Source organism: Rana temporaria, chromosome 1, assembly GCF_905171775.1.
Source record: "Rana temporaria chromosome 1, aRanTem1.1, whole genome shotgun sequence".
Classification (NCBI taxonomy): Eukaryota; Metazoa; Chordata; class Amphibia; order Anura; family Ranidae; genus Rana; species Rana temporaria.
In genome coordinates, this window is record NC_053489.1 from 684,764,817 (window position 1) to 684,787,488 (window position 22,672).

The 22,672-nt window shown below is 46.1% G+C and overlaps 1 protein-coding gene across 3 annotated transcripts in view; it reads right to left on the reverse strand.

Moving 5' to 3' along the window:
• The window catches only part of LOC120924697, a 51,648-nt gene that overhangs the window by 8,171 nt on the left and 20,805 nt on the right, over positions 1 to 22,672 (reverse strand). For all 3 annotated transcript variants that reach the window (XM_040335709.1, XM_040335707.1, XM_040335708.1), the window contains 3 exons: positions 12,851 to 12,901; positions 7,372 to 7,422; positions 122 to 172 (listed from right to left, as the gene is read on the reverse strand). In XM_040335709.1, the coding sequence (XP_040191643.1) occupies positions 122 to 172; positions 7,372 to 7,422; positions 12,851 to 12,901 (153 nt within the window). The remainder of the gene's footprint in view (positions 1 to 121; positions 173 to 7,371; positions 7,423 to 12,850; positions 12,902 to 22,672) is intronic.

Consider the following 22,672-nt stretch of genomic DNA (forward strand, 5'->3'; position numbering starts at 1 on the left):
GTCATGGGGGGGTCTTATATTTCTGTCCCCGGGGGGTCTTACATTTCTGTCCTCGGGGGTCCCTGTAAAAGCAAAACTCAGAGAAAGCACAGATGAACTACGCATGCGTGGTTTGCTTTACCTGTAAAATATTTCTTGAAGTTTCCCACAAAGTCCTGTTCTTCAGTCACATCTGCCAGAAAGAACACATTGGTTATTAACCTGACTTTTCTCCAGTACCACTAGGAGGTGCTGTGACTCCTGTATTATGTGACCACTGTGATTGGCTCTCACAGAGGTCACATGATTGTGGGCCTGTCCCAATGGCCCCCCCCCCCCCCGATTAGAAGCCTTGAATGACAACTGTCAGCAACAACTAAGGCCCCATACTCACGACCAAACATGTCTGCTGAAACTGGTCCGCGGGCCAGTTTCAGCATACATGTTCGGTCGTGTGTGGGCGCGAGCGGGCCGAATTCCAGCAAACATTTGCCCGCCGGGCCTTTTCCCAGCAGACAAATATTCCTGGACTTGTTTTAAAACAGTCCGCTGGAATTCTGCCCGCTCGGACATGTACGGTCGTCAGTACAGACCTACCGTACATGTCCAGGCGCCCGCCGTCCCTCGCATGCGTCGAATGACTTCGACGCATGCGTGGAAGCATTTTAAAGGCGGGTCGCCCACGTCGCTGCGTCATTGTCGCGGCGACACCGCGTCATCGACGCGGCGACACCGCGGACACGCCCCGCGTATTGTTTACGCGCGGACTTCTGTACGATGGTGTGTACAACCATCGTACAGAAGCCCTCTGGCAGACATGTATGGTGAAAACGGTCCGACGGACCGCTTTCACCATACATGTTTGTTCGTGTGTACCCGGCCTTAGCGTGCTGAGCGTGCGCTCCAATCACCCAACCTTCTTCCACTGCGACCACATATGTGCCCACCTTCCTTGCCGAAGAATGGAGGATAACCAGAGGAGGACATCGGGTGCACTTCTTACACCAGGATAAACGTATAAATTATAATTTGAAACAATGTTTATAAATATTACTCAGGAAAGAGAGTTTATAAACATTGCTCAGATAGGAGATAGAGAGATACAAAGTAACATTGGGGTAGATTCAGGTACATTTGCGCATTTTTTACGGAGGCGCAGCGCACCGTTTTGCTGCTGCGCCTCCGTAAATTACCTGCGCTATGCTTGATTCACGGAGCAGTAGCTTCCGTAAATTGCGTGGGCGCTCCTGAAAAATGCTCGGCGTAAGAGCGCGCAATTTAAATGATCCCATAGGGGGGCGTGGATCATTTAAATTAGTCGCGTTCCCGCGCCGAACGTAGTGCGGATGCTCCGTCGGGAAACTTTTCCGACGTGCATTGCGGTAAATGACGTCGCAAGGACGTCATTTGCTTCAACGTGAACGTCGTCCAGTGCCATTCACGATTCACTTACGCAAACAACGTAATTTTTCAAAAACGCGACGCGGGAACGATGGGTATACGTAGCATTGGCTGCCCCTGCTAATAAAACCGACGTACGCAAACGACGTAAACTGCGTACGCAGGGCGCGCGTACGGTTGTGAATCGGTGTTAGTATGCAATTTGCATACTCTATGCTGACCACAACGGGAACGCCCCCTAGCGGCCATCGCAAGAATGCAGCCTAAGATATGACGGCATAAGAGCCTTATGCCAGGCATATCTTAGGCTGCAGTCGGCGTATCGAGGTTCCTGAATCAGGAGCATTCGATACACCGGCGCAAGTAAGCAATTGCGCTGCGTAACTATGGTTACGCAGACGCAATTGCTTATTGAATCTACCCCATTGTTTATAAACATTGCTCAGACAGGAGATAGATTTAAAGTAACATTGTTTATAAACATTGCTCAGACGGGAGATAGATTCAAGGTAACATTGTTTATAAACATTGATCAGACAGGAGAGAGAGAGATACAAAGTAACATTGTTTATAAACATTGATCAGACGGGAGAGAGAGAGATACAAAGTAACATTGTTTATAAACATTGATCAGACGGGAGATAGAGAGATACAAAGTAACATTGTTTATTGCTTATTAACCTCTAGGACAGTGATGGTGAACCTCGGCACCCCAGATGTTTTGGAACTACATTTCCCATGATGCTCTTGCACTCTGCAGTGTAGTTGAGCATCATGGGAAATGTAGTTACAAAACATCTGGGGTGCCAAGGTTCTCCATCACTGATCTAGGCTAAACAAATAATATGAAAAAGCCTTTACCATATAAATAAATAAAAGTAAAAAGTAGCGCTAGTGAATGAAATAACAAAACACCCAGTGACAAGTGTAATTATCAAACAAATAATCCTGGAAGTGACGTTCCGAGGTTCACGATCTGGCGTGGGCGAGATACCGAGATACAGATCACACACACTAGGACCGCTGCCACCACATTATGCCGGTATTTGCTGCTGCAAGTGGATACATATATGCTTTACTTAGCGTACCCGTTTTCAGGTCAGGTGCATGCTTTGGCCAATCATCATACACCAATGCACTGCAATCTCGCAGACTCAATGTCAATGTTCGGGACCCTCGGACTCAATGTCAATGTTCGGGATCCTCGGACTCAATGTCAATGTTCGGGAACCGCGGACTCAATGTCAATCTTCGGGATCCGCGGACTCAATGTCAATGTTCAGGATCCGCGGACTCAATGTCAATGTTCAGGATCCGCGGACTCAATGTCAATGTTCGGGGCTCGCGGACTCAACATCAATGTTCGGGACCCGCGGACTCAATGTCAATGTTCAGGATCCGCGGACTCAATGTCAATGTTCGGGGCTCGCGGACTCAACATCAATGTTCGGGACCCTCGGACTCAATGTCAATGTTCGGGAACCGCGGACTCAATGTCAATCTTCGGGATCCTCGGACTCAATGTCAATCTTCGGGATCCTCGGACTCAATGTCAATGTTCGGGACCCTCGGACTCAATGTCAATGTTCGGGATCCGCGGACTCAATGTCAATGTTCGGGACCCGCGGATTCAATGTCAATGTTCGGGATCCGCGGACTCAATGTCAATGTTCGGGACCCGCGGACTCAATGTCAATGTTCGGGACCCGCGGACTCAATGTCAATGTTCGTGACCCGCGGACTCAATGTCAATGTTCGGGACCTGCGGACTCAATGTCAATGTTCAGGACCCGTGGACTCAATGTCAATGTTCAGGACCCGTGGACTCAATGTCAATGTTCAGGACCCGTGGACTCAATGTCAATGTTCAGGACCTGTGGACTCAATGTCAATGTTCGGGAACCGCGGACTCAACGTCAATGTTCAGGATCCACGGACTCAACGTCAATGTTCGGGATCCGCGGATTCAATGTCAATGTTCGGGAACCGCGGACTCAACGTCAATGTTCAGGATCCACGGACTCAACGTCAATGTTCGGGATCCGCGGATTCAATGTCAATGTTCGGGATCTGCGGATTCAATGTCAATGTTCAGGACCCGTGGACTCAATGTCAATGTTCGGGACTCTCGGACTCAATGTCAATGTTAGGGACCCGCGGACTCAATGTCAATGTTCGGGAACCGCGGACTCAATGTCAATGTTCGGGAACCGCGGACTCAATGTCAATGTTCAGGACCCTCGTACTCAATGTCAATGTTCAGGACCCGCAGACTCAATGTCAATGTTCGGGACCCGCGGACTCAATGTCAATGTTAGGGACCCGCGGACTCAATGTCAATGTTCGGGACCCGCGGACTCAATGTCAATGTTCGGGAACCGCAGACTCAATGTCAATGTTCAGGACCCGCGGACTCAATGTCAATGTTCGGGAACCGTGGACTCAATGTCAATGTTCGGGAACCGCGGACTCAATGTCAATGTTCAGGACCCGCGGACTCAATGTCAATGTTCAGGAACCGCGGACTCAATGTCAATGTTCAGAATCCGCAGACTCAATGTCAATGTTCAGGACCCGTGGACTCAATGTCAATGTTCAGGACCTGTGGACTCAATGTCAATGTTCGGGAACCGCGGACTCAACGTCAATGTTCGGGATCCGTGGACTCAATGTCAATGTTCAGGACCCGTGGACTCAATGTCAATGTTCAGGACCTGTGGACTCAATGTCAATGTTCAGGACCTGTGGACTCAATGTCAATGTTCAGGACCTGTGGACTCAATGTCAATGTTCGGGAACCGCGGACTCAACGTCAATGTTCAGGATCCACGGACTCAACGTCAATGTTCGGGATCCGCGGATTCAATGTCAATGTTCGGGATCTGCGGACTCAATGTCAATGTTCGGGAACCGTGGACTCAATGTCAATGTTCGGGAACCGCGGACTCAATGTCAATGTTCGGGAACCGCGTACTCAATGTCAATGTTCGGGAACCGCGGACTCAATGTCAATGTTTGGGAACCGTGGACTCAATGTCAATGTTCGGGATCCACGGACTCAACGTCAATGTTCGGGATCCGCGGATTCAATGTCAATGTTCGGGATCTGCGGACTCAATGTCAATGTTCAGGAACCGTGGACTCAATGTCAATGTTCGGGAACCGCGGACTCAATGTCAATGTTCAGGAACCGCGGACTCAATGTCAATGTTGGGGAACCGCGGACTCAATGTCAATGTTCGGGAACCGCGGACTCAATGTCAATGTTTGGGAACCGTGGACTCAATGTCAATGTTCGGGATCCACGGACTCAACGTCAATGTTCGGGATCCGCGGATTCAATGTCAATGTTCGGATCTGCGGACTCAATGTCAATGTTCAGGAACCGTGGACTCAATGTCAATGTTCGGGAACCGCGGACTCAATGTCAATGTTCAGGAACCGCGGACTCAATGTCAATGTTGGGGAACCGCGGACTCAATGTCAATGTTCGGGAACCGTGGACTCAATGTCAATGTTCGGGATCCGCGGACTCAATGTCAATGTTTGGGATCCGCGGACTCAATGTCAATGTTCGGGATCCTCGGACTCAATGTCAATGTTCAGAATCCGCGGACTCAATGTCAATGTTCGGGACCCGCGGACTCAATGTCAATGTTCAGGACCCGCAGACTCAATGTCAATGTTCGGGATCCGTGGACTCAATGTCAATGTTCGGGACCCGCGGACTCAATGTCAATGTTCGGGACCCGTGGACTCAATGTCAATGTTCGGGAACCGCGGACTCAATGTCAATGTTTGGGACCCGCGGACTCAATGTCAATGTTCAGGACCTGCGGACTCAATGTCAATGTTCGGGAACCGCAGACTCAATGTCAATGTTCAGGACCCGTGGACTCAATGTCAATGTTCAGGACCCGCAGACTCAATGTCAATGTTCAGGACCCGTGGACTCAATGTCAATGTTCGGGACCCGCAGACTCAATGTCAATGTTCGGGACCCGCGGACTCAATGTCAATGTTCGGGACCCGCGGATTCAATGTCAATGTTCGGGACCCGCAGACTCAATGTCAATGTTCGGGACCCGCGGACTCAATGTCAATGTTCGGGACCCGCGGATTCAATGTCAATGTTCGGGACCCGCGGACTCAATGTCAATGTTCAGGTCACGGAACGGCAGAACGGGGGGAATGCCTTTGTAAACAAGGCATCTCCCTGTTCTGCCTAGTGACAGGACACTGATCGTCTGCTCCATCTCATCGGGAGCAGCGATCAGTGACGTGTCACAGTAAGCCACGCCCCCTAACAGTTAGAACCACTCCCTAGGACACACTTAACCCCTTCCTCGCCCCCTACTGGTTAACCCCTTCCCTGCCAGTCACATTTACACAGTAATCAGAGCATTTTTATAGCACTGATCGCTGTGAAAATGACAATGGTCCCAAAATAGTGTCAAAAGTGTCCGATGTGTCCGCCATAATGTCGCAGTCATGATAAAAATCGCTGATAGGTGCCAAAACAAGTAAAAAAAAATGTATAATGATAAAAATGCCATAAATCTGTCCACTATTTTGTAGACGCTATAACTTTTGCGCAAACCAATCAATAAACGCTTATTGAGATTTTTATTTACCAAAAATATGTAGAAGAATACGTATCGGCCTAATCTGAGGGAAATATTATTAACTTTTTTTTTTTAAATTGGGGATATTTATTATAGCAAAAAGTACAAAATATTGCCCTTTTTCTTTCAAAATTGTCGCTCTATTTTTGTTTATAGCGCAAAAAAATAAAACCCCGCAGAGGTGATCAAATACCACCAAAAGAAATCTCTATTTGTGGGGAGAAAAAAAGGACGTAAATTTGGTTTGGAAGCCACGTCGCACGACCGCGCAATTCTCAGTTAAAGCGAACGCAGTGCCGAATCGCAACAAGTGGCCCGGTCTTTTGGGCAGCCAAATGGTCCGGGGGGTGAAGTGGTTATTCTTGTGTGACCTTGGCCGCAGTGGTGGGAACTCGAGTGTGGGTATATGAATCTTGGGTACTATCAGATCTTAAACAAATAGGGCCAGATTCAGGTAGAACTTACGCCGACGTATCTGTTGATACGCCGCGTAAGTTCTATGATGCGCTGTCATATCTATGCGCCGTATTCAGGAAACAAGATACGCCTGAATTTTGGCTTACTACGACCGACGTAAGTCTCCTACGCCGTCGTATCTTGGGCGCATATTTACGCTGGCCGCAAGGGGCGCTTCCATTGATTTACACGTTGAATATGTAAATGACTTCGATACGGCGATTCATAAACGTACTTGCGCCCGTCGCAGTAAGCTACGCCGTTTACGTAAGGCGTACGTCCGGCGTATAGTTATCCCTCATAAAGCAGGGGTAAGTCATGTTAAGGTATGGGCGCAGGAACAGCGTCGTATTTTACGTCGTTTACGTAAGTCGTACGTGAATGGGGCTGGGCGTAAGTTACATTCACGTTGTACGTATTGAGCCGTCGTTTCTTAGGGAGTATATGCAACGTGATTGTGAGCATGCGCCGTTCATTCGGCCATTCATTTACATGGGGTCACGGTAAATTATAATACAACACGCCCACTACCTTCCAAATTTGAATTAGGCGGGCTTACGCCGGCCCATTTACGCTACGCCGCCGTAATTTAGGGAGGAAGTGCTTTGTGAATACTGCTCTTGCCTCTCTATGTTACGTCGGCGTAGCGCATATGAGATACGCTACGCCCGCTCAAACATACGCCGCTGTCTGTGAATCTGGGCCATAATATGTAAGAAAAAAATTGTCGATTTTGTTATTTGTCACAATTAAAAAAATATTTTTGGTGTCATTTTTCACATGACAAACCACATGAAAATTATACTTTGTAGCTACAAGAACACAAATTATTTATGAAACAAACCAAATTAGGAAAAAGGTATTTAGATTTTTTTGCTGAATAAAATATTCATTTTAAATTTGTACGTACTTTTCAAGAAATCTCCAGTTTCTATTTTCCAGTCTCGTGGTCTTTGAAGCCCTGCCAGACAACATATACAGGTCAGAGATCTCAGGTTTCTCAGAGTTGTGAATCAATACAGGTTAGTCACCTAAATGTCACAATCCCACCCCTCCCCCCTGTAACGCAACGTCCCACACTCCGCTTGAGTGCTTCCGTCATATACCGCTTCCTATCAGTCTGGATTTAGATATCGGATATTCCAGCTGCTCACAAGCACACAACGAGAGGAGACTTGTTTGTCTGTTGAACATGGAATGTTTATGAGAACCAAGAATACAACCTTATATACAGTTTAAAGAGGAGGTAACCAGAACATAAATTAACATGAGCTAATTAACTAATCATTTACCCAGACTAGGCGACTCATAGATATGACCTTTCAGAGTTGACGTCACGTCTCCTCGCACACCTGCTATACAATACACATTATCATAAGTGTAAACACAGGACATCTTCACACAATAGCAGGGTCAATTAGCACAGAGAACAGACAGATGGCTGGAGGTGAGGACATTAGCATCTACCAGTATGTGTCCCAACATTATGAATAAGTCACTCAACTCAACAATTAACCCATTGAGTTCAGAATCAACAAACAGTAAATAGTTCTTTACAGATATCCTGGAATATATTATGGATAATAATTACATAATAATCCCATCTCAGGTAGTCCAAGATATAATTTCTCAATCATCCTATGCCCCTAGTGGACATAGGATGATTTTAGACATAGGAGGGTCCGGGGATGTCCCGAGTGAGTCTGTCACACCCCCCCCTCTAGGGTTGCCGCCTGTCCGGAATTCACCCGGACAGTACGGGTCTTGAATCATCTGCCCGGGTTTTGTACTGCCTGTAAACCGGGCACATGATTCAGCCCAGATCAGGGACAGACCATTTGGGCAGGGGGGGGGGGACCATCAGCACACCTGTCAAGGTGAGACAGCAGCAGCGGCATTGCTTTTAAATAAGTACACCGTTCCTGCGTTGTGTGCGGGAATCCAAAGCTTCTTTCAGTCTCTCTCCCACTCTCCTCCAGTCTCCTGCACAGTCTCTGGTATCTGACTCAACCTCCCCCCTCCAATCACCAGTGCGGTGCGCTGAGAGAATCGGGAGGCGGAGCTCTCTTTAGCGCCTGTCGGGCTGGCCAGAGGAAGGGAGGAGGTGAGCTGAACGTTTTCTGGGAGAAGTCTCCTATTGTGGATAGTTGCAAAGTTTCAGGAGAATTTGTTCTTCAGGTGATGCAGTGAATGAAGGGTTAAGTTGACAGAAGAATCGGAGGAGATACAGGTGATACTCGAAAAATTAGAATATGGTGCAAAAGCTAATTTATTTCACTGATGCAACTTAAAAGGTGAAAGTAATATATGAGAGAGACTCATTACATCCAAAGCAAGAGGGTTCAAGCCGTGATTTGTCATCATTGTGATGATTGTGACTTCCAGCTCATGAAAACCCCAAATCCACAATCTCAGGAAATTAGAATATTACATGCAATCAATAAAACACGGATTGTACAGAGAACAATATCGGACCTCTGAAAAGTAGAAGCTGCATATGTACTCAGTACTTGGTTTGGGCCCCTCAGTACTTGGTTTGGGCCCCTCAGTACTTGGTTTGGGCCCCTCAATGGGGTGTGGCATGGAAGCGATCAGCCTGTGGCACTGCTGAGGTGTCATGGAAGACCAGGATGCTTCAATAGCGCCCTTCAGCTCTTCTGCATTGTTGGGTCTCATGTCTCTCGTCATTCTCTTGGCAATGCCCCACAGATTCTCTATCATAGAAACTCTATGGGGTTCAGGTCAGGCGAGTTTGCTGGCCAATCAAGCACAGTAATCCCACAGTCATGTGACCAGGTTTTGGTGCTTTTCGCAGTGTGGGGGAGGTGCCAAGACCTGCTGGAAAATGAAGTCATCATCCCCATAGAGCTCGTCTGTGGAAGGAAACATGAAGTGCTCCAAAAGCTCCTGGTAGACGGCTGCGGTGACCCCGGACTTAATGAAGCACAGAGGACCAACACCAGCAGATGACACGGCTCCCCAAATCATCGCAGACTATAGAGACTTCACACTGAAGCATCTTGCAGGGTGTGCCTCTCCATTCTTCCTCCATACTCCGGCTCCTTGGTTTCCTCCATTCTTGCTCCTTACTCCGGCTCCATTCTTCCTCCATACTCCGGCTCCTTGGTTTCCTCCATTCTTCCTCCTTACTCCGGCTCCTTGGTTTCCTCCATTCTTCCTCCAGACTCCGGTTCCTTGGTTTCCTCCATTCTTCCTCCATACTTCGGCTCCTTGGTTTCCTCCATTCTTCCTCCATACTCCGGCTCCTTGGTTTCCTCCATTTTTCCTCCAGACTCCAGCTCCTTGGTTTCCTCCATTCTTCCTCCATACTCCGGCTCCTTGGTTTCCTCCATTCTTCCTCCAGACTCCAGCTCCTTGGTTTCCTCCATTCTTCCTCCATACTACGGCTCCTTGGTTTCCTCCATTCTTCCTCCATACTCCGGCTCCTTGGTTTCTTCCATTCTTCCTCCAGACTCAGGCTCCTTGGTTTCCTCCATTCTTCCTCCATACTCAGGCTCCTTGGTTTCCTCCATTCTTCCTCCAGACTCCAGCTCCTTGGTTTCCTCCATTCTTCCTCCAGACTCAGGCTCCTTGGTTTCCTCCATTCTTCCTCCATACTCCGGCTCCTTGGTTTCCTTCATTCTTCCTCCAGACTCCGGCTCCTTGGTTTCCTCCATACTCCGGCTCCTTGGTTTCCTCCATTCTTCCTCCATACTCCGGCTCCTTGGTTTCCTCCATTCTTCCTCCATACTCCGGCTCCTTGGTTTCCTCCATTCTTCCTCCATACTCCGGCTCCTTGGTTTCCTCCATTTTTCCTCCATACTCCGGCTCCTTGGTTTCCTTCATTCTTCCTCCATACTCCGGCTCCTTGGTTTCCTCCATTCTTCCTCCAGACTCCGGCTCCTTGGTTTCCTCCATTCTTCCTCCATACTCCGGCTCCTTGGTTTCCTCCATTCTTCCTCCATACTTCGGCTCCTTGGTTTCTTCCATTCTTCCTCCATACTCAGGCTCCTTGGTTTCCTCCATTTTTCCTCCAGCTCCTTGGTTTCCTCCATTCTTCCTCCATACTCCGGCTCCTTGGTTTCCTCTATTCTTCCTCCACACTCTGGCTCCTTGGTTTCCTACATTCTTCCTCCAGACTCCGGCTCCTTGGTTTCCTCCATTCTTCCTCCATACTCCGGCTCCTTGGTTTTCTCCATTCTTCCTCCATACTCCGGCTCCTTGGTTTCCTTCATTCTTCCTCCATACTCCGGCTCCTTGGTTTCCTCCATACTCAGGCTCCTTGGTTTCCTCCATTCTTCCTCCAGACTCCAGCTCCTTGGTTTCCTCCATTCTTCCTCCAGACTCAGGCTCCTTGGTCTCCTCCATTATTCCTCCATACTCAGGCTCCTTAGTTTCCTCCATTCTTCCTCCATACTCCAGCTCCTTGGTTTCCTCCATTCTTCCCCCATAATCCGACTCCTTGGTTTCCAAATGAGATCATCAGAAAAGAGGACTTTGGACCCCTGAGCACCAGACCAGGTGTGTTTTTCTTAAGCCCAGGTAAGATGCTTCTGACGTTGTTTGTTGGTCAAGAGTGGGGTGACAAGAGGAATACGACATTTGAAGGCCATATCCAGGATCCGTCTCTGTGTGGTGCTCTTGATGCCCTGACTCCAGCCTCAGTCAACTCCTTGTGAAAGTCCCCAACACTTCTGAATGGCATTTTCCTGACAATCCTCTCCAGGCTGCGCTCATCCCTGCTGCTTGTGCACCTTTTTCTTCCACACTTTTCCCTTCCACATAACTTTCTATTAATGTGCTTTGATACAGCACTTTGGGAACATCCAACTTCTTTTGCAATTACCTTTTGAGGCTTTCCCTCCTTATGGAGAGTGTCAATAATGGTTTTCTGCACAACTGTCAGGTCAGCAGTCTTTCCCATGATTGTGATTCCTACTGAACCAGACTGAGAGACCATTTAAAGGCTCAGGAACCCTTTGCAGGTGTTATGGCTTAATTATCTGATTAGAGTGGGACACTGAGCCGAGAATATTCCACCTTTTCACAATATGATGTAAACACAGAGATCTACGTCCTGTCAGGGAGAGAGGCATATTTATAGAACTGTTCGCTGTATAAATGTGAATGGTCCCAAAATGTCAAAAGTGTCTGATGTGTCCGCCGCAATAGCGCAGTCACAATAAAAATCACTGATCGCCGCCATTACTAGTAAAAAAATAAAAAATGCTATAAATCTATCCTCTATTTTGTAGCCCCTACCACTTTTGCGCAAATCAATCAATATACGCTTATTGTATGTATACGTATCGGCCTAAACTGCTAAACTGAGGAAAGAATTCGTTTTTTTTATATATTTTAGGGGATATTTATTGTAGCAAAAATTAAAAAATATTGCTTTTTTTTTTTTTTTTTTTAATTGTCGCTTTTCTTTTGTTTATAGCAAAAAAAAAAAAAAAACGCAGAGGTGATCAAATAGAAAGTTTTATTTGTGGGGAAAAAATCATTAAAATGTAATTTGGGTACAGTGTTGCATGACCGTGCAATTGTCATTGAAATTGTGACAGCGCTGAAAGCTGAGAAATGGCTTGGGCAGAAAAGGGGGTGGAAGTATTGAGGTGGTTAATGTACTACTACAAAAAAAAATTAAATATTGGCGTGCGCTGCTAATGTGTTTGGGTTTGGCTTGACGAAAAGGCGGCAACTCTACCCCCTTCCCGCCTGTCGGCCATCCGTCCATCTACTGGTCGGTCCGGCAGTTACCCCATCTAGTTGACGGGTGGCAGGCGGCGGGCTGCGGGTAGTGGCTCCTCTGCTCCTCAGTTAATGCTCTGTCTTCTCCTCCATCACGTCTCCTCCTCCTAAGCACTAGGTGTCCAGTAGGATCGCCTTTTCTTTCAGCCAATCGAGTGGCGGGTCTCAGAATCTTCCTGATTGGCCGGGAGGAGGATCAGTGTTAGAATAGCGAATATTAATTCGCTATTCTAACACATCTGGGTGGGCTGTGAGCACACTCTCTGTGCCCCAAGCCCACCCTATTTTGAAGCCCATTAGAGCCTCTGGCTCTAGTCAGTGCTTCAAAAAAAACACCCCCCCATTGGAAATTATGCGCCCAGCGTCCTACAAGGGGCCGGCGGCATGGATAGGGGGGCGGCGGCATGGATAGGGGAGGCGGCACCCTAAATGGATGGGCCACTACTGCCCAATCCTAATATGACAATTTTTCCATCATGCTATGCAGTAGAGACCGATCAGCCCCACAGCTCATGTCCCCCCTCCCCCGACCTGATTTCTGCTGATCAGAGGATCACAACACGCCAATACAGAGAGAGATTGAGATACTACTACTAGTTGTAATAAAATATACATTTTAAAACAAAAATACATACCTGCCCAGAATTCCTCACTTTTGTTCAGCCACTCTTGTACTCCAGGCACCCCTGCCAGACAACATAGACAACTTAGTGATGTGATGCATTTGCCTATATGTCTCAGTCTAATTCTCCTTGCTTGCCCTGTGTGATTCTGTCCTCGGCTAGCAGGTTATTGACGTGCTAATGTCCCCTCACTATTTCTAAAGGTTAATTGATCTATTGTGTTGTGTGAAGGAGATCTGTGTTTAAGTGGCTTGTGTTAATTATTCTGATTGCTCCAGTGTGGTAATTATCTCTCTATATGCGGGGTCGAGTTGTCTAGTTAATGTATTCAGTACAACTAGTAATCAGCGTCCTTGATGTCATTGTCTAAAGAAAATGTGTCTTCAGCATCGGCTCCGTCGTGTCTGCCTAATCATCTGTATGGAAGCCCCAGTGTGAGGGGGGCGGAGATTTGTCATTGTAACAGTTTTGGAAATGACATATAAGCTGTGTGTTATAACATTAAAGTCTGTCTTGTTCTAGCAGTAAGCCTGGACTAATGTGTGGCTTAATGGGCGATCTCAGGAATATTCCTCCTAGTGGAATATTGGGGTGATGTTCTTATGGAAGAAGGGAATCTTTGACGGGGATATCATACCGATACCGTCACAAGTGACATCACTTTTCTCCATTATACGTGTAGGGCCCCAGCCATGAGCCGGAGTGTAGTTTATATTTAATGTAGCCAGCCTGAGCTTTGTTCATGTTATCTGGGTTTGTAAGTTTTCTTTTAAGACCAAGGACTTTGATTGCTTCTGCCTGTTTCTGGAGAGTGTTCTCTAATAGAGTGAAAAGATGGGGTAATGAATATTTATTCCACCTTGGCCAATCATGAAGTCGTTTATGCCAGTGATTTGGATTGGAAAGAGGATAAATATTTGGGGAAAAATTCTAGATTGGATTTTTTTCTTCCCAGGTTTTGCCTAGAGAGGGGGTAGTGTTGGAAGTGTATTTGTCTCCCAGACCTACTATCTGGGGGAGGAGGTGAGTCCAGGGGTCCTAACCTCCCAGACCTGCTATCTGGGGAGGAGGTAAATCCAGGGGTCCTTACTTTCTTGGACCTGCTATCTGGGGAGGGGGTGAGTCTGGGGGTCCTTACCTCCTAGACCTGCTATCTGGGGAGGAGGTAAATCCAGGGGTCCTTACTTCCTGGACCTGCTATCTGGGGAGGGGGTGAGTCCAGGGGTCCTCACGTCCTAGACCTGCTATCTGGGGAGGGGGTGAGTCCAGGGGTCCTCACCTCCTAGACCTGCTATCTGGGGGGGAGGTGAGTCCAGTGGTCCTTTTTTCCTGGACAGGATGTAAATCAGTAGGTCCACCTTCAAGCTTTTTAGACCCGTTCTCTAAGTGGGAAGCTAATGCTGAAGAAGAATCCTGCTTAATCAGTTTCTGGGCTCAGCTCAAAGGTCCACTTCTACTAATTGCTGGTCTCAGCTCCCAAAGGTCTATTACTACTAATGGCTGGTTTCAGCTCAAAGGTCTACTTATACCAACTGCTGGTCTCAACTCAAAAGTGCATGTCCGCTAATTTCTGGTCTCAGCTGAAAAGTCCATGACTAACAATTTCTAATCTTAACTCAAAGGTGCACTTCTACTGATTGCTGGTCTCATCTCAAAGGTTTCCTTCTACTGATTGCTGGTCTCGGCTCAAAGGTCCACTACTACCAATTGCTGGTCTGGGCTCAAAGGTCCACTACTACTGATTGCTGGTCTCAGATCAAAGGTCCACTACTACTGATTGCTGGTCTCAGATCAAAGGTCCACTACTACTGATTGCTGGTCTGGGCTCAAAGGTTTCCTTCTACTAATTGCTGGTCTCAGCTTAAGGCTGGGTTCACACTACTACACTACTTTCATCCTACTTTGCTCTGTGTTCAATGTTTCCCTATGAGAGCGTCTTGTAGCGTCCTACACAAGTCGGTCCGACTTTGAAAATGCTCCCTGTACTACTTTTGGTCCTACATTGATCCTACTTCAGGCCCATTGAATATCATTGAAGTCGGACCAAAGTAGTATCCTGTTCATGAAAGTAGGATGGATGTAGGACCAATGTAGGATAAATGTAGGACCAATGTAGCAGAGCAAAGTAGGATGAAAGTAGTGTAGTAGTGTGAACCCAGCCTAAAGGTTTCCTTCTACTAATTGCTGGTCTGGGCTCAAAGGTCCACTACTACTGATTGCTGGTCTCAGATCAAAGGTCCACTACTACTGATTGCTGGTCTCAGATCAAAGGTCCACTACTACTAATTGCTGGTCTCAGCTTAAAGGTTTCCTTCTACTAATTGCTGGTCTCAGCTCAAAGGTTTCCTTCTACTAATTGCTGGTCTCAGCTGAAAGGTCCACTACTACTGATTGCTGGTCTCAGCTTAAAGGTCCTCTTCTACCAATTGCTGGTCTCAGCTCAAAGGTCCACTACTACTAATTGCTGGTCTCAGCTCAAATGTCCATTACTGCTAATTGGTGGTTTAGATCAAGGGTGCACTTCTGAAGATACTTGAAGGTAGGTGTTCATTTGGCCTACCAAATCTATATTAGCCTATGGCCGAGGTTAAAGATACTATTGAGTGGTAGAAATTGGTTGCGGCTCTTTTTGGTTATTCTGTACCTCCAACCCAACTGAGCCAATTAAAGAACAAATAAAGATTGACATGGAGGCAATCCGTCTATCGGTCCCTGTCGGTGGGCCATTGAGTGTTCGTGTGCAGCTATAGAACAAATTAATTGCATAGCCCAGGTTACCCAGTGCCCAAGGTGCCCTCTTGGGTAAGGATGAGCTCAGGAGTGTTCAGGTACAAGTCCAAACCTGACCAAGCTTACCCACCTGACAGCCATCAAAACTGAGAGGGAATCATAGGCAGTGGAGAAAAAATCCCCTGCCCTGCAGCCCCCCCCACTGAGAAGCGGGGGGGGGGGGGGGGGCTGCTGCGAATTGAGAAGCGGGGGGGGCCCTTTACAAAAAAAAGAAGAAATAAAGAAGGGGGGTAGCCATCCGGGGCCCTGGGGACCTCTGGGCCCTTTAATAAAAAATAAATATATATATATATACAAATTATTACAAAAAAAGAGGGGTTGCCATCCGGGACCTCTGGGCCCTTTAATAATAATAATAAAAAAAATAAACCTCTGGGCCCTTTAATAAAAAAACAAAAAATATAAACATTTATAAAAAAAAAAAGGGGGGGGTTGCCATCCAGGGCCCTGGGGACCTCTGAGCCCTTTAATAAAAACATAAAATATATATATATATATATATATATATATATATATATATATATATATATATATATATATATATATATATATATAAAAAAAAGAAAAAAAAGAAATAAAATATCATTTTTTTTTTTTTTTTATAAAAAAAAGGGGGGTTGCCATCCAGGGACCTGGGGACCTCTGGGCCCTTTAACAATAGTAATATTAACAAAATATATATATATATATATATATATATATATATATATATATATATATATATATATATATATATAAAATATAAATAAAAAAAATATTTAAAAAATATATATTTTTTTTATAAAAAAAGGGGGGTTGTCATCCGGGGCCCTGGGGATCTCCGGGCCCCACGTACCCCTAAAAAAAAATTGTCCCTTTAATAAAAAAAAAATATATATATATTATAAAAAAAATATATCAGATGGACAAAATGAAAATACAGTTGTTAGGTGTGGGTAGGATAGGCTTCTCTAAAGAGGAGGGTTTTCAGGGATCCTCTAAAAGCTAATAGAGAAGGAGATAGACGGACACATTGGGGTAGTGAGTTCCATAGGCTTGGAGAGGCTCTGGAAAAGTCCTGGAGGCGAGCATGGGAGGAGGTGATTAGAAAGCAGGAGGTCTTGAGAAGATCAAAGAGAACGATTAGGTTGGTATTTAGAGACTAGGTCAGTGATGTGGGAGGGGGGGGGCAGAGTTGTGGATGGCTTCGCAGGTAGTTGTTAGTATTTAGAATATTATTCTTTGGGTGAGCAGAATCCAGTGGAGGGATTGACAGAGAGGGGAAGCAGAGACAGAGCGTTTGGTAAGGTGGATGAGTCTGGCAGCAGCATTCATGATGGACTGAAGGGGGGATAGAGTATGCAGCGGTAAGCCAATGAGAAGGGAGTTGCAGTAATCGAGGCGAGAGATGACCAGGGAGTGAATTAAGAGTTTTGTGGTGTCATTGGTTAGAAAGGGGCGTATTTTGGAGATGTTGCGAAGGTTGAGGCGGCAAGATTTGGACAGTGATTAGACGTGGGGCTTAAAGGAGAGTTCAGAGTCCAGGACTACTCCAAGACCTTGACATGTGGGGATGGGCTGATAGTTGTGCCATCAATTTTGACAGAGAGATCAGGGGAAGAGGCACATGGGGGAGGAAAAATTATAAGTTCGGTTTTGGATAGATTGAGTTTGAGGAAGTGGTGCGACATCCAAAGTGATATATTTGATAGTAAATTAGTGATATGTGAGGAGAATGAAGGAGCGAGTTGAGGGGCAGAGAAATAGATTTGGGTGTCGTCAGCGTAGAGATGGTATTGGAAGCCGTGGGAGGCTATCAGCTGACCAGGGAGGAGGTGTAGATTGAAAATAGGAGGGGTCCAAAAACAGAACCTTGGGGGACCCCAACAGAGAAAGGAAGAGGAGAGGAGGAAGTAGAGTTGTAAGTAACGCTGAAGTTTCCATCCAACATGGCGCCGTAGGAGAGCGGCGTGCCCTGTGCTCCTACAACTCCCCCCGTTGAGACTAATGAGGCCGGACTAATGAAGCTCTGAATGAACTAGAGAGCGCACTAACCTGAGCGAGCAAGAAGGCCTGCAGTGCGGTGTTTTGGCGGTGTGCTGATTCCGGAGCGTTGGGGACCCTGTGAGCGTCCTGACTGTCCCTGCTTGATCCCGTGTCCTGCATTTGGTGCCGTAGAGGAAGGAGCTGGGCTCCCTGTGGCGACGGACTGGGTCCCCGAGCGGCATTTCGGAGCGGAGGCGCCTTTGCCTGTACCCGGCCGGGTCTGGTGTTTGGTCCCAGCGGGAGCGTGGGGTCGGCTCTCCCGAGCCGCAGCGAGCTGCCAGGCAGTGTGGTGCGTAGCGCGGACCATCGGAGCAGAAGTCGCCAAGCCAAGCCGTCAGTGGAGAGCAGAGAGGAAGGATCCTCGGTAGTAGGTGGCTCCGGGCAGAGCCGTTTGAGAGTGGAGAGCTGCGAGGGGTGACCAACAAGTGCCACCAGGAAAGACAGTATAGAAGATACAGCAGTGACACCTGAAGGATCCTACCAGCAATAGCAGCAGTCATAAAAGATACAGTAAGAGAGGTGAACAGCAGAGAAGCTGGTAAGACTGTTGCATTTTTTTTACTTTTGCCCTCTCATGTATGCTGTATGCCGCGTATCGCCATAGTAAGCACAGTGAAGTACCCGTGAAGTATTTGTGTACAGAGTGTGCAGAGTAAGCTGAAAAATTTGGTTTTCTTTCTGAACACAGAAGAGAAAAACTGAGGACATTGGCTTTGGGGCCCCCTATTGTCTTGCCCCTTATTGTGCTTTTTCTTACAAAGGTCTGCCTGTATTAAGGGGGGGTAATACATAAAGGAAGCTCTCTGTGTATACACTAGGAAGCTCCTCGGGCTGCGTCTACACCCCGTATACCCTGTATTCCCCAAACTACTCGAACCAACTGATTGATATCCGACCGTCTTAAACCGCTTAAATTGCCCTAACCATAAAAGTAAGGAGAATGGTGAAGAAGACTGCTAAAGGCAACACGATAACATCTTACCTAGTGGCTGAAGGCTCTGGCCAGGGGGTAGAGAGTCCAAGGAAGAAAGGGACCCCAGCCTCCCCGGTAAAAAATACTGTTGACCCAGAAATGCAGCACGCTCAGGAAGGGACTCCAGGAATGAATAAGGATAAGGATAAAGGTAAAAAGGGCACAACACCTGGAGGTAAAGGGGTAAGCAAGGACCAAAAATCCCCAGAGAAGCAGCAACAATTTGACTGCCCCCCTGAAGGATCACTAGCCCCCACTAGGCAGGATATGACAGACATGATGGAGATGATACTAAGTTTGGAACGGACAGTTAAAGGGGAGATGGGGGCAACCAGGAAAGACATACAGAGTGTGTTACAGGGGGTTGAAGGAATAGAGGAGCAACTGGAAGAGCATAAAAATGCAATAAATTAGCTGAGAGGCCGTGCAGATAATGACTGGATAGAGATAAGAAACACACGATATAGATTGGAAGACCAAGAGAACCGCAGCAGGAGGAAGAACTTGCGGGTAAGGGGTCTCTCGGAAGAGGTAAAGGACGTAGAGCTTGGTAAGACACTGAGAGAGATATTTAACAAGGCGCTCGATCGAGAGCCAACTGCCCAGATGCATTTTATATGGGTTCATAGAATACAAAGGTCTTATACTGCCCAGAGGGACTCACTGAGAGACACCATTGTAAGATTTCAGGACTTTGATCAGAAAGAGCTAGTGTCCCAAAGTACAAGAAACTCAGTTCCATTGGACTATAAAGGCTCACCGTTGCTAATATTTTTAGATTTATCCCCAGAAACTTTGGCACGCAAAAGGGCGTTGAAACCGGTGACGAATCATCTTCAGGAAAAAAATATTATTTATAGATGGGGGTTTCCTGCATGCCTGTCAGCTAAGAACCAGGGTGTGTCAGCGTATATTCGGTTTCCTGAGGATGTAGAGGAATTCTGCAGTAAATTAAGTATACAGCACATTAAGGTCGATAACTGGGAAAGAAGACCCCCTGGGTGGAAGAGGTGGAAGGATCAAGATTGGAACAGAGCTTAGTGCTCAGAAAATAGGGTATGGACTATAAGTAACCAAGGAACCCGAGAAACTCTTCCCCTCCTTTTTTTTTTTTTGGGGGTGTCATGTGCCATTTTTGCTGACTTTTCCATATTCTTTCTTTTCTGCTGACTTTTCCATATTCTTTCTTTTCTTTCTTTTTTGGCCTAGGTAGACGGAAGCTTTTGTGCGTATATGTTCCTGGGTTTTTCTGCTGACTTTTCCATATTCTTTCTTTTCTTTCTTTTTTGGCCTAGGTAGACGGAAGCTTTTGTGCGTATATGTTCCTGGGTTTTTCTGCTGACTTTTCCATATTCTTTCTTTTCTTTCTTTTTTGGCCTAGGTAGACGGAAGCTTTTGTGCGTATATGTTCCTGGGTTTTTGTGTCTTGGGTTTTTTTTTTCTCTCCTCTCTCTCCCTCCTCTGCTCCCCCCTCAAGGGGGGGGGGACTGGCGGAGGGAGGGGGAGGGAATGTGGTATGAATTAAGTGTTACAGGGGTCCGGTCAGGCTCGCGGGGGGGGGGGGGGGGTGGGAAGCACAAGGGTAAATGTGTTGTACCCCTCGGTCCGGGGGACGCCCTTAGTTATGGGGGCTAAAACCGGCCGAGGGGGGGACATATTAGGGGCCACTAGAAAGGCCCACTCGGCAAGCCGCCTGATTGGGCACAGATCGAGGGTGTCTTAATATTGTTGATCAATGTCATTGGGGAAGGGGATGGGGGGGAGGGAGGGGGATATATGTTGAGTATGTGGTCTCTGAAAGGTATGCTTTTTGTTTTTGTTTTTTTTCCTCTTTTGGTTTTGCTGGTTAATATTGGTGGCCATAGATCTGATCGGGAGTCTCCCCTACGTCAAGCAGAAGTCTGATTTAAGTTACGAAAAGAAAAGATAGAAATGGCAGCATTAAAAATTGCCACGTACAATGTACGGGGTCTGAACAACCCAAATAAGCGATATCAGATACTGCAGGAAATGAGGAGACTCTCAATCAATATAGTGTTCCTACAAGAAACCCATTTAAAAATGACGTCTAAGACAAGTTTAAAATCAAAAGATTTCCCTACTTGGTATCATAGTTACTCCCCGAATAAAAAATCAAAAGGTACCGCAATTGGGTTTGATAGAAATACACATTTTACCCCAGAAGCTATAGAAATGGACCCTGAGGGTAGATATTTATTTATAAAAGGTTCTATGTTTAATTTGAAATATACATTAGCAAATGTGTACTGTCCTAATGTGAGATCGGCAGTATTTCTGAAGAAAATCCTGAATAAATTAGAAAGATTCAGAGAAGGTAATATGATCCTTACAGGAGATTTTAATTTTGTCTTTGATCCCTTTTTGGATACCCAACCGGTGTCAATGAGATCAGAGGGAAAATACCTCAGGGCAATTAAACAAAAACTCCATCAAATGCAATTAGTAGAAGCCTGGAGAATTCTGCACCCAAGGGAGAAAGACTTTACATACTTCTCACCGGTACATAGGTCATACTCAAGAATTGACCATATCATTCTAGATCATCGGTTATTAGAAGGATTGAGAAGTGTAGATATAAAATCCATAACATTGTCAGATCATGCCCCAGTGGTGATGGCTCTAGATGTTGGGGAGGTCCCGCTGGAGCAGAAAATTTGGAAAATAGATGAATCTCTCTTAAATAACATCAAGATAGCCGATGATCTGGAAAGGGATATGTGTCTATTCTTTCAGGAAAATTATATAGAAAACGTCGCCCCCTCGACGCTATGGGAAACACACAAGGTATTCATGAGAGGGAGGTTGATCGCGGAAAAAATTTAAAGAAAGAAAATTAGACAGGCACAGAAGCAAAAGTTACTAGAGGAAATTTGGAGGATAATTACATACTCCTATTAAACAAAATAAGATCAGAGTTAAAAGGTTACAGCATAAGTAGAGTGTCCTGGTTAGGAAGGGTAAATACAATAAAGATGATGATATTACCTAAAGCCCTATATATTTTCCAAACCCTCCCGATAGGAGTCCCAGAAGCTTTTTTTAGAATTTTAGGAAGGATAATAGGGGGATTCATTTGGAGGGGTAGGAAATCCCGTATAGCAGTAGAAACCCTGAACAGACCCAGACAGGAAGAAGGACTCCTACTGCCAAACTTCAAACGGTATTATGAGGCCTCGGTACTGAAGAGGATGACAGATTGGTTCCTGAGTGAGGGAAGGGAGAAAAAGAAATGGGTAGAAGTAGAAGAAAGTCTAAGTACTAATAAATTAGGTGGTAGAATATGGGTACCGAAAAAGTATAGGGGACTGCCCCAAGATGTCCCAACAATTACAAAAGAAACATATAAAATTTACGATAGAATATGTAAAAGGGAAGAATAGCTATACAATAGTCCATTGATGCATCTTACGGCTACAGATTATTTTAAGCCGAGTAGAGAAGGAGGTTTATATCAGAGGTGGGGAACTTCGGAAGCATTAAAACTGGGTGACTTGATGAAAGGCGAAGGTCTGTGCTCCCTTCTAGAACTACGAGAAAGATATGGAGTATTCCCAGGAGACACTTGGAGATATAGGCAAATTAAACATTTTATAAACACTTTGCCGAAACCATTACGAGCCCCAAATGACTTAAACCAGTGGGAAAAATGCACCCTCCGGGGAGGAATAGGAAAGCAGGGACTCTCTAATATTTATAAGATCCTGACACCTAACGGCAAGCTGGAGGCACTAAAGGTAGTTGAAAATTGGGAGGTAGAATTGAACCAAACAATTTGTATAAAAAAAAAAGGAAGATACTTGAATATGTTCACTCCACGTCAATGGACGCTAAGGTTAAGGAAATTAATTATAAGCTTCTTTGTAAGTGGTATTTTGTTCCAACAAAAATGCACAAGATAGATAGAGGGATATCACCCCTATGCTGGAGGGAGTGTGGGATGGAAGGATCTCACGCCCACATATGGTGGCAATGCCCCCTGATCCAGGAATATTGGAAGGAGGTATTGGCACAGATAAAGGAGATCA